Genomic DNA, 12,706 nt, shown 5'->3' on the forward strand with positions numbered 1-12,706 from the left:
AAAAAAAAAACAAGAAGAATCACTTTTAACAATTGCTCTTGTCCCGACCGTGAAATTTTTCAATCGCCTGTTAATCCAGTTCAATATGGACGGCCTTTGTTCACGAAGTGTATAAAATAAAAATGGTGTTCATCCCAGTGATTTGAACGGATCCGACACACTAAACCGTCGCGGCGTCCAGATCGCTTCTACTTCCTCCCGCGTCAATTAAATCAACGTCCATCTCCGAATATTGGCGCGAGTCCGCCGTGAACGATGCGCCCGTCTCCTCTTCCCGTAACTGGGCGAACACTCGATAATTCCCGAGACAGCCGGCCGGATCGGTCGTCTCAAACTGACCCGCGTCTTCGATCGTTCTCCTTCCGACGAAACGTGCGGATTTCAACTGCGGTTGCGACGTCCCGACCGTATGGTCGCAACTCAGTCGCCGTTTATACCGTGGATAAGTTAGTGTCCTCAACACTGTCGCCTTTTCCCGCCGCTGCGCCCTACGATGGAAACGTTCAGGGATGGTTGATGGCAGAACAAACGTGTGGGGTGAGGGGGAGCGATGGGGGTGGGGGAGAGACGGACCTAATACCCATTCTCCGGTGTTTTTTTTTTTGTTTCGTTTCTCTGCCGTGAATTTGAAAAAGAGACAAAAAAGGGGGGGGTGGGTTCGAATGTAAGAGCTCGAAAACACAATTGAAAAATAAATGGCGATAGAAAAGTAAACGCGTTTTTCTGCGCGGTCGAGCCAGAGTACTGATTACACTTCGTGTGAAGTTACCAAAAGAGTCGTTACTCTCTGTCAAGGAATTTTTCGAAACACGAGGGAGTCGAACGCGTTAGAAATGATAGTTGAGCTGAGATTGCGGCTTCGGTTGCCGCGGAATCCTGACGTGACGCAGGTTCGGATGATTGCGACCATCCCGTAAGAAATAGATATTAGTCAAACGGGATGGGGACTTTCGTTTGTACGCATTTTGATTAGAGCCCGTATACCGTAGGGACGAGCACACTTATCTTAAAAGTTGCGAACAGTAAATGAAGCATACAAAAATCGGTTGCTTGTTACTCGTCGAATACTCCTGAAGTAATTGATCTTAAATAATAATAATGAAGAAAAAAAACATAAAAAAAAAAAGAATATATTATTTTGAACGTGTAAAACACTTGTTCAAGTACCTGTTTGACCGAATGAACGTGTGACAATGACATCCGTAGACAGTGTCTCTATTCGTTAGGCAGTATTCGAGTTATGTGCCCATCTCTGGTGTACGGCTACCAGTGTCGATGATCGGTAAAAAAGAAAGGAAAGAACCAGGAGGGCGAAACATTTCGAACAAGGAATATATACATAATATATATTATAAAGAAAAAGTGTTTCCACGGAAATTCGTCTCATCCGTTTCGCGGCACTATTGTTCGCCAATCATCCGTAGACATTGAAACCCCGCGGAATCATTCGTTTATCAATGAATCTGAAGTAATATCGGACTGGGCGTCGATCGACAGAGCGGTAATAAGAATGATTCTCGATCGGTAATTAGTAGTGTCGCGTCCCCGTCCCCAGGTCGACGTTCACACGATTCTGATCCTCGACGGCGACGATGACGACCAAAGCGCATACGCCATCATCGCGTAAAGAGAACTCCAAAAGCGATTCTCTCCTTCTCGTTTATATACATGATATACTTCGTTTCCTTTGTATTTGTTTTTCTTTCTCTTTTTTTTTTTTTTCTAGTAGTAGTTCCTTCGTTCTTTCGCTGTAAACGTATCCCATATCACCGTTTTTTTCTTATTTTCTTTTTTTGGTTTCCTTTCACGCCTCGCGATTTATAAAACAGCAACGATGGACGTGATTCCGGATGGTCTCTCTATTGGAAACAAAGTGACGAGAGTGCCACACGCGGCTAAAAACCGATAATAGTGAGGTCCGGGAGGTTCGAATGTAAGCATCTATTTGGTAGGACGAGCGATCGGAGTTTACAGGGAATCGAGATTAAGGATATGGTTATGGATGGTAAAATATTTGGTTACAACTCCATGTCCTGCGCCTCGTCCTCGCTGAAGTCGCTCATCGAAGACTCGCTGTCGGACGACATCCCGTTCCCGGTGCCGCCGTTCTCCTGGTCCCTTAGCGCCTCCTCTGTCGCGTATTTCCTCACGTAATCTGTCGAGAAATCAACACGGAAATTGCATCCCCTGGCTAATGATATTCTATGTGGAAATACCGTCATTCCTTTCCCCCCCCCCCCTTCGAATGGTAATCTATACTTCGTCGTACGGTAATCGACGGGAGGGACCGTGAACGCCGGAAAAGGGTGTTCCCAATGGATTGTAACATATGAAATTGATGGATCTTCGAGTGATAGAGACAGACATGTGCATAATTATTAAAAAAAGATAAAGGATACAAAAGTTTGGTAGAACAGTAGTGGAACAGTTACACGATCAATCGAATAATTTTTTAGTAATAAACACTTGTGGAATTGTAATTGTAATGTACAGTTTTTGTATTCATCTGTAGGAAGTATATATGTATAATTGTGACACTTCAGGTATAGCGATCGGCCGTTTATTTGCCACGAGGTCAATTCTTTACAGTTCAAGTAAAGCTTGTTTGCCATCAAGTTAGATATAGCTGGTACTGTTAAATATTCAATTTTACCGTCAACGAATCAAGATGTTCGATGAAAAATTAACATAAACATACTTATTACTAGTTAAGAGGGACGATTCTTAAGCTACGGCCATACGTCTCGTCACTTTTATAAGAAATAACTAAGGTCCTATTGAACCGAAATTTTGGATCCTATAAATCTCAATAAACAACGTTTTCATTTGATCGAAGTAATTGATTTAATAAAAATGTCCAACTCCATATGTTACAACCCAAACTGAAGAAACTGTATCAGTTTTTGACAGAGTGTCGTATCACATATTCGAACTCACCTGCTACTTTCTTCTTGTACTCCTCAGGTTTATGTAAATACATGGCCGCAGCGTCGCCATTTAAGGGATCAATTGGATTAGGATATGTTAACAGTTGGGGCAGGAAAGACTCGAATATATTCGATAAATCTGTAACAGACAAGAATACGTTGAATCCATAGAACCGTTTCCGAACGCCACAAAATCATTTTCGAAAACATCGTGTAAAATCAATTGTACGTAACTATCGTAACAACATAGAAGACGACTATTAAGCGCCGATGAAAATTCATAAATACGTACCGTAAAGGGCAGTCCAGGCTTGGTTTATTACGTCTAGACACACGGTGCCTGAGACCTCGTCAATGTTAGGGTGGTACACCTTGTTCATAAAGCCGATCGAAGGAGATTTGAAGGGGTAGTGGTCGGGCAAGTGAACCCTCACCTTCCATATTCCACCCTCGTAAGGCGCTGTAACGTGGTACAACTATATTTAGTAACGCTGGACACGATACACCGTTTCGAAATAATATTTTTTCTTCCGTTATCCAAAACAAATGTATATTCACAATAATAATATCGGTGATCTGAGTGTACTCAGAACAACGAAAGAGAACGATAAGATAGCGATCATCGGATCGTCGATCGATCCAGGAGAAAGATTCCGCGTGGTTCCGCTTGTTTTCGAAGCAAACGGAATATCGATGCAGCGATTTCAGGTACGATCATCGAAATTGCCGGTACAGTTGTCGACAGTAATTCCAGCGAGTTGGAAAGTCAGAGGCCACGGCATAACTCGCGAATAGATCCGTCGGGAAACTGGAACGTTGAACGGTAAAACCCCAGGGAATGCGTTCCTCTATCTCGCAGAGAAAAGGGACAGCAAATAGGAAGGTTCGAAGGAAAAGGAACGCCGTCGCTGAATCCATTGTCCACCGAGGTATCCATCAAAGTCTCTCTTTCTCGCGGAGACGGGATGGTTTTAGATCGAAGCTTACTTTAAAAGCGTTCTCCTTTCACAGGGGTGGAGGGGTCTTCTAGTATATCAAACAATGCGAATTCCGGGTCCGATGATACGCTTTTGTTCCATACAAATTGCTTACGACACCGAGGACCGTTGTTCGGTTCTTAGGCATCCACGGTAAAACGACAGCCGAACGCCATCGAAATTACACTGTTCGAAATCGTTCGAGTGGAGAGCGTTGCTAGGGACCGCGCGGACGGAAACTTCGAAGAGATATTCGAAATTCCACAAAGTACTGGGCGATCGAAAGGAATTCGGGGCTTTCAAAAATACACTCCCGTTTGTAAGTATTAGGCCACTAATCGACCAAACACACTGGAATAAAGTTTCATATAAAAGTAACATACTGACCTAAAAGTTGACACTTCTAAAGGGAAAGGTTCAATCACTGAATAAGACACTTTTGAAAGAATTCGATTTCTTTTGAATCGTTCTATATTTCCCGATCAATCAACACTGAACTAAGGACTCTTATTTTATTTAAACCTCGTCTACTATTCGATGTTAATTTGACCCAAACTCAAACATTAATTTTTATTTATATTCTTCATGAGAGAAACTTGTAAATTAACGACAGTAGTTTAACGATAAAGCGACGTGTAAGTACTATATTTCCTTAATTCGATTTCAGCTCAGACCAAGTCTTATTCAAGTAATAGTAATGGAGTAATTTATTCAACAGTGAACAAGGCTTCATACGAAGATTAATTAAAAATTAGGGGGCTCGAAAACGTACACATTTATTTTGAATCGCCCTGTACCACTATTATCCCTGCTCGTCTGTATCCAATTTCCCTCCCCTGAATCTCCAAGAAATTGTTCGCAGTAGCATAGAAAACTTCGCTAGGCGAACGATGCACGACATACAAGAGCGAGAGCAATATTTATTCTGTACAAAACCCTGACACAAGAGTTTTCCATTAAAATCACTGTTGGCAATCTTCGAAGACAGCCAAGAGAATGGACAATGTGTTTTGAGAGAACGTTCACCGTTTGTTAGCCGACCTGTATACAAGGAACTCGAGGGAAACACGATATCGAATTACTGGTCTAAGCGGAATTAAATCGCGGCTAATCAAGCCTCGGGGAAGACGGCAGATACCGGGCTTTTAACGCATTTCGTTCGCCGCGTGAAATATCAGCGACTGTTGTATAATAAGCGACCTACATCGACGTGTCACGAGGTATTAGAGCTGCACACGGAATGTTGATTTCGGATTTTGAAATATAATACCACGGTTTCAATGAAGTACATTACTGGCCAAAAGTATGGGATCAGGTCTGATAAAAAAATATTATTCTACAAAGATTTGATAAAGATAATGGGCTAAAACTGATTGGAAATTATTCGGATATGTACCGATTCGATAACTCTTATTACATCGTAACAGAATAATGAGTTGCTGTTTCATCAATCATAACCTCTGGTCTCATATTTTTGACCGGTAGGCTATTTCTTTTTCCCCGTTTCGAACTATAGCTGGTCTTTTCTCAGCGCAACTAGCAGTTTCGAAAAATGTTAAATGAGTCTGAGTGAAGATAACGATCATTAGCATTTCTTGTAAATAATACATAAATATCGCTATTTTATTATGCAGGTTTCCATAGGTCTACAGACTTTCCTGTTTTCAGTCGTTTGATTTTATTCTCACTGTTCAGGAAAATGTTGGTCAATTCGTTGCGACGAGTAGAATGTTCTTTACATGATTCGACATACATTTTGATTTGTCAATGATTGTAAGATATCTAAGGAAATATGCCTCCTTGAGTGTCATAGAACATTTTTCTTTCATTTGACGTACGCGGATAATACCCTGAAATACTGAATTAGAATCACATTTCCTGTAGTCAAGGTTTCAAAGTATTAATAATGCTTCCTAAGTGACACTAAACTTTACTAAAATCTATATTGTACCACGTTTTGCAGGTCAGATGATCTATGAATTAATAAACATACCCAATGTATTAACAACTGTCAATCGTCTCTTAAATTAATACCGCATAAACATCGAATCGGAGAAATCTATCGTACCGTAATTGCATCGAAACCAAAGAAGCCCTCGGGGTTCGATACATGCAAGCCGAGCAACGGTTATAATGTGCCTGCAAATACATTCCGGACCATCTGAGTCGAAATTACGATAATAACGCAGCAAACGACAGAATTATCAATGAGGAATTTTATTTGGCACATGTAAGAAAGAGAGAGAATCTTTAATTATAAGAATCAGAGGAGTGATAATTTATAATCGATGAAACAAATGTACTCTTGGTGGAACATGGAATTAGAGTCACTGAAGTAAGAAAGGCTGACTTCGCGGTTATACTTCTCCCCACAAAGGAAATTGTTGATTAGGATGAATACGTTTCATCTACAAAACCTAATGGAAAATGCGATACAGTCAAATCACTTGATTCGTTTCGCTGAAACTTCAGCCCTGTCGGAGGAAGACCTATAGTTAGGGACCAGTTGTCTGATATTACGGATCCTACCAAGACATCAGTGGTCTGATATTATAGACCTATGATCGGTAGTTGGTAACGTCAAACGTGTAGTGTCTTAGAAGATATAGTTAATGGCCAAGACATAGGTGAACTGGTAAAGTTCTTTTCAGTGACTGTAAGAACCTTCTCCATACCTCCATCGATCCTCTTCAAAGATATTTTAAAAGTGTAGGCCTCCAAGCTTCTTCAAGGTCATATGAAATGATTCCACTCTAATGTAGCCCCCATAGATCTCACTGAGAAATATAATTTTCTCCATTTATCATGTTGAACCCTAACCTGGAATGTCGTTTACAGGCCTGAGCACCACCACCCCAATCCCCAACGTTTTCGTTCGGTCCTACGTCACAAATGGTGCCGCTTCTCGAGGGGCTAATTTTACGGGTTCGCTACATACCCTGCATCACGTCGACTGTAAAAATCTGAATTGTACACGACACGCTTTCGAGTGTAAACCGCGTTCTCTTGAGAAATCATTACACCAACGTTCCGCCAGCAACGTTCCGCCAGCATCGTACCGTACCTTCGACAGGTGCAGTAACAGTTTGATGGCAGTTATTTGCTCGAGTGAAAAACACGCGCAGCAGTCGGGAGAGTCGAATTTCGTTACCAGATCGAATAGTAAACCGAACATCATATCCTTTTCCCTGCGTATTATCTCGTCTTACAAAAAGAAACGGGTATATTTCAGGTTCTAACCGTCCAGAGACGTTTCACGTACCATTCACCAACGGAGATATTTCAGGTTCTCCTCGCTATAGTATGCCCAAATCATTCTTGCCGTTCGGTTCATAGACGTATCTATCGTTACTCATCGTTTCTTCCATCTCTTTTGTATTTACCTATCGTCGTATGAAAAGAATTGAAGAAACGAGAAATTCACTGGACATTCATGCTAAATAACGAAGTCACGATTCATGTGCTTACTCACCAAACGAGATTTTTTCCACCGCAGTGTGACCAACTGATTCTTGCCATTGAATTCATACAATGATTATTAGTTCGCGGTGAAAATCGACTGGAGTACACTAGTTTCGCGTATCTCTGTCGCATAAACTTATCGTCACCGTACGAAAAACATCGAAGAAACGAGGACCTCACCGGGGATCGATATCATAAGGCGAATTCGCTCAACGGAAATACACTACCGGCCAAAAGTATGGGACCAGAGCTCATGATTCATGGAACAGTAACTCATTATTCCCTTACGATATAATAACAATGACGGAATCACAATATACAGAGTGTTACTAACTTGATCACTTCGAATAATGACTTAACAGTGCACTTTACGAAAATTTTGAGGCGTGGAACTTAAATGGCATCAAGGGTCACGTCTTATAGGGTACGTGCTTTTTTTGTGGGTGGAGGCATTTCAGAGATTTCAAGGTCACCTTTAATTTTTTTAACGGAATAACCTATTTTCTATACCATAGATCGATAGAGTATTAACAATTCTGAGTAAAAGTGTGTCGACCTTCGTACGTTCTAAACCTAATAGTTAACGAGATATTTACAAAATAATTTTTAATACGTACTTATTATCTGGAAGCTATAGGTGCTCGAACTGATGCCCCTCAACTTCAGTACAGCGATTTCAATACAGTGCTTATTTTGTAAATATCTCGTTAACTATTAGATTTAGAACGTGTGAAGGTCAACACATCATTACTCAGAATTGTTGGTACTCTATCGATCTATGGTACAAAAAATCATTCCGTGAAAAAAAAATCAACGTGACCTTGAAATCTCTAAAATGCCACCACCCACAAAAAAAGCACATACCCTATAATCTGTGTCCCTTGATACCATTTAATTTCCACGCCTCAAAATTTCCATAAAGTGTACCGTTAAGTCATTATTCGAGCTGATCAAGTTAGCTAAGACACCCTGTATACAAATCATTTCCAATCAGTTTTATCCTATTATTTGTATTTTTGCAGAATAATATTTTTCTCTGTAGAGCTAATTATCAGACCTGGTCCCAGAATTTTGGTCGGGTCTGTATTTCAGGTTCTCCGTATCGTGAATACAAAATGTTCCCATATGATTCTTGCCGTTCTGTCCATATTCTGCCAGTCGATTGACGGCAAGAATCACCTAAAGTACACTGATCTGGCGTGTCCATTTCGCATCGACCTGTCGTCGCCATATGAATAGGAACGAAGCAACGCGAGGAGTTGAACGGGGATCGATGTCAAAGGGCGAACTCGCGATTCACGGCGAAGGCGAACACACCAAGAACAGGCGCTATTGTATAATACAACACAGGCCTCAGCATCGGTTCTCCTCGTTTTTCCGGCCGTCACGGCGAACCGACACTTGCCATCGTGAACACGCGTAACCGTGCACACGTATGCACACCCACAGGTGCACACAACACGACGGGACCACGCTAGACCGTGTCATTAGGCGACGTAGGCGAGAAACGTGACCCACCTGTGCGTACACGCACGTGGACACACAGTGACGGCCGGATTCACGGTGAAAGTATCGATATCCACACCGAATCGGAGCTACGGGAATGCAACTCGGACGGAGTTAATTCCTAGCCAGCCGCTGCACGATTCTACGAACCTTGACTCAACGTTGCCTCCCTCCTTCACTGTTGTGTTTCTTCGGCATTGTTGTTTTGTTACGTGGCGAACAACAGAGATGGAAAAATTCAATATGTAGATAAAAAGTTTCGAATAACGAATAAACGATAAAAAAAAAATGTATTTCGTCATTTTGAATCGATAAAAGTGAAAATTTCAATTTTTATAATTAAATATATGTTCTTTATGAATGAATCGAGATTTGTCGAAGAATTATTTAATCTCATTGACTGTTTAAAGATCAGAACGACACCCTTAGATACTGCTGCTGTCTAATGTGTATTAAGTTTAGTCTTTTGTACTATTTTTCTTTTCTTTTTTAGAAGGTTAAAGTAAATGGAAATTTACTCTTTTCTATTGTAGAAAATAGACAATAGCCCCTTGATGCTATTTTTTAAATCAATAATCCTTTTCATGGAGAACATGAATCCCTAAGTTACTCTATACGTAAATATACTAAAAGTACGTTCCACCATAAACATCCACAGTATAAAAGTTCAATATACAACCAAGCACATTCGTGTCAGTTTTGGAATGAGTAAAACAGGTGGGTTACATTTTATCAGACGAATTGCATACTAAAACTCCACAGAGATAACTTCGAGTAAAAAACACATGTTCCAAGCATAAATAATCCCCAGAATAATCCAACACACGGAAATGTTTCCAACAAGCGAAACCATGTTCTAATAACTTTTCCGAGCGACAACGTATAAACGCGTGCTCGACAAAGGGAAACAAAACGAAATAAATTACCAGGGCACAAAGCCCGCCCATATTGTTACAAAATTCCATAGAAGTTCCATGGATCCCGAGCGAATCAAATTAACGTGGAATCACCAAGCCAACGCGGGCACGTCACGGCGCGTTTAATAAAGACAATTACGAGGGCTCGATACAACCAAAAACGAACACGAGAAAACACGTTTTTCCTTTTTCGAAACAAATTTGTTCGACGCGTGTTATTCCCGCTGTAACACGTGTCCCCTGTATCAGCGTGGGATACATGTATTTTCCAGTCTGCAAATCAGTGAATATGAAAATAGTTTAACGAACTTAAGACAAATAATCCCAAGCAAGAACAAATACGTCGATCGATATCGAAGATCGTGTGACTCATTCATTCGTCAATTGAACGCGTGAATTAACCCTTAACTATACGGACCACTCGTCTCGGAGATAAGTAGAATGTTCATTTCGTTATCACGACCTACTGAAGAATTCTGAAATCTCCAAAGTTTGAGTGAGGTAAGTATCCCAATTTCTACGCATGGCATATATTCAGTTCATATTTCGTTTATTATTATAAATGTCATGTTTGTACTATAGCTGTGAAAAATTTATTATGAATTATTTGACCATTTACTCGTGTTATGTGAGTAGAAATTGGTACAAATGATGAGTGGAAATGCGGACACTTAGAGCATTGCATTTAATTAATTAGTCGATTTATTATTAAAAAATTTCTGAAATACTTTGGAAATTTTTACCACAAACAAATTTTGTACACCTTCTTTATGATGAGCAAACATTTTGACTGCAACGTCACCTACATACAAACGACAGATGTATTGTAAATAGGCTAGATTATTTAAAAACCGTTATAAAATTTTTGCGTAAAAGTAATATTGCAGTATAATTTAAAATAAGACCAACAGTCTCCATTAATTAAACGTGAATTTTCGACGATTTATGACTTCAGAAACGAAATAATGTATACATACGGATACATACGGCCTTTTTCACTGTGGCAGTCAACGTTTACTTTACCTTCAATTGATAGTAAGTGGCACACTATTTCCAAAACCGATGATGAAGAATAACATTCAGGTTGGTTATTAAAACGCCACATGGCTTATCTGCCATTTTTTGGCACTACTTTTTGAAATATTCATTTTTTCTAAATTGTACAGGTTGCTTAGGAAAAATAATAATTTGTCTTCATTAGGTTAACATTTCTCGTTATTAGATTTCTAAATAATCTATTTATAACTATACTATTGAAACACAGCGATACTTAAGCGAAGAAACTTAAAACTCAGGGTCGTCAGTGGGTTAACGGTTAAGACTGGTCGGTTCTAAAAAGACTCGATTCGAAGGAACGAGCCATTCGAGACACGAAAGTAAATGTAACCATTTTCATTTAATCGCGGCCAACTCATCGACCGTTTCATCGGAGTTGGTAATCGCGGAACGATCGAGTGGCCGCAAACTGTTCGGTTCACCGTTAAAAACTGAACGTAACAAAGCGACCACCACCCGGCGTTCTACGGGCTCGTTTTAAATCCCGTCGATTTTGGTAATTTCTCAAAACGACCCCGTTCATTTCAATTAAACTTATCTGGATAATTCGATCGTGCGATTTCATAATTCTCGCGAGGGCCTCGAGTGTGCCGTGAAAACGAAACGCTCGTGTGCAATCGCACGGTTGCGGTGCTATGTATTCTCGTTTGATCTTGATCGTCGCGAGTGAATCGTGAACAGAGATCTGATACGATTACTTGACTCCTTGGGTGATGGACCATTGAAGCCGGTGTCTGGGTGAATTATGACCCGTAATGAAATCTTACAAATACACTGGTATCCAATGTATCGCATACATACTATAAAATGCATAGCAAATTGATTAAATTTTATTAACCTTGACTTGACAGCTATTGTTTTGTTCTTATATTTATCACTACTTATCATTAGTACTTTATTCTCATCGCGAGTTAGACATATATTATTCTAAACCTATAAATTCTGCAGATTCCGATGAACTTAGTATGGGTGCAATACTTTGAAATACCAGTATAATACGGTGACTGTGTTCGTTGGTGACCGAATTATTGGGATGCGTGGATTAATCGTAAGGGACCGACAAGTAGTGATAGATCCGTAAACAAACAAGTCTAATAATGGTTAGACTTTTTCCAATCGTGAGAAGTTCAAACAGTGCAAACAGAGTTTGACCGTGGCTAGACGACCAAACCATTTTTCAATCACTTCAAATGTTTCGAACAAGTTGGAATGTTTGAATTGTTTGGTACCGTCGCCAGGACCAAAGACTTCTCAAACACTTCAAATGTCTTGAACATTTCGAACGTTTGAATTGTTTGATCGCCTCGCCACGACCAAATACTTTTCAAACAAATCGAACGTTCGAAGTGTCTGATCGCCTGGCCACGACCAAACTCTGTTTAAACTGTCCAAACATCTCGTTAAGAATCCAAACATGTTCGAACAGTTCGAATACCCATTACTACCAGACAAATATACAATGTTACGTAGTCGAGGAAATATTCTTCGAGATCGAATGGGGAAAGGCAACTTGAAAGGGTAGAGTACAGTTATCAAATGAATAGGAGATAATCCTACGGTCGATTACGGTTCAATCGAACGGAAACAGGAAGTGGTTGACTTCAGTTACGCTGATCGATCGACGATAGGCGTTACTCATTACCCTCGCAGCTTCGGATTTCCCAGCATGTCGCGAAATACCGTGTCTCTCGTTATACAAATCTCGAAATTTCACAGGAATTGGCAGCTCCGGCTTTTTGATCATTAATGATAACATTTTACGCGTCGCGTAGCAATGATCGGTTTTATGAACATCGGCCTGTCGGGATTTAAATTCCACAATCCGAGTGCTCGCATCGTTGATTCAATGCCGTTCACCAAA

At 40.4% G+C, this 12,706-nt stretch overlaps 1 protein-coding gene across 2 annotated transcripts in view; it reads right to left on the bottom strand.

The window, feature by feature from the left end:
* Positions 1 to 6: 6 nt before the first annotated feature.
* LOC107185907 (ubiquitin-conjugating enzyme E2 H) overlaps positions 7 to 12,706 on the bottom strand; it is a 59,414-nt gene continuing 46,714 nt past the window's right edge. Inside the window, exons 3-6 of one of the 2 annotated variants that reach the window (XR_001516172.1) lie at positions 3,220 to 3,387; positions 2,938 to 3,066; positions 1,168 to 2,155; positions 7 to 488 (exon numbers count right to left, since the gene is read on the bottom strand). Coding sequence is in view for 1 of the 2 variants with exons in the window: in XM_015573683.1 (XP_015429169.1) it covers positions 2,019 to 2,155; positions 2,938 to 3,066; positions 3,220 to 3,387 (434 nt within the window). In the remaining variant the exon portion in view is untranslated. Of the gene's footprint in view, positions 489 to 1,049; positions 2,156 to 2,937; positions 3,067 to 3,219; positions 3,388 to 12,706 lie in introns of those variants that run through there. The other variant, XM_015573683.1, reaches the window with a different exon arrangement.

The sequence above is a fragment of the Dufourea novaeangliae genome, unplaced genomic scaffold (genome assembly GCF_001272555.1).
Source record: "Dufourea novaeangliae isolate 0120121106 unplaced genomic scaffold, ASM127255v1 scaffold56, whole genome shotgun sequence".
NCBI lineage: Eukaryota > Metazoa > Arthropoda > Insecta > Hymenoptera > Halictidae > Dufourea > Dufourea novaeangliae.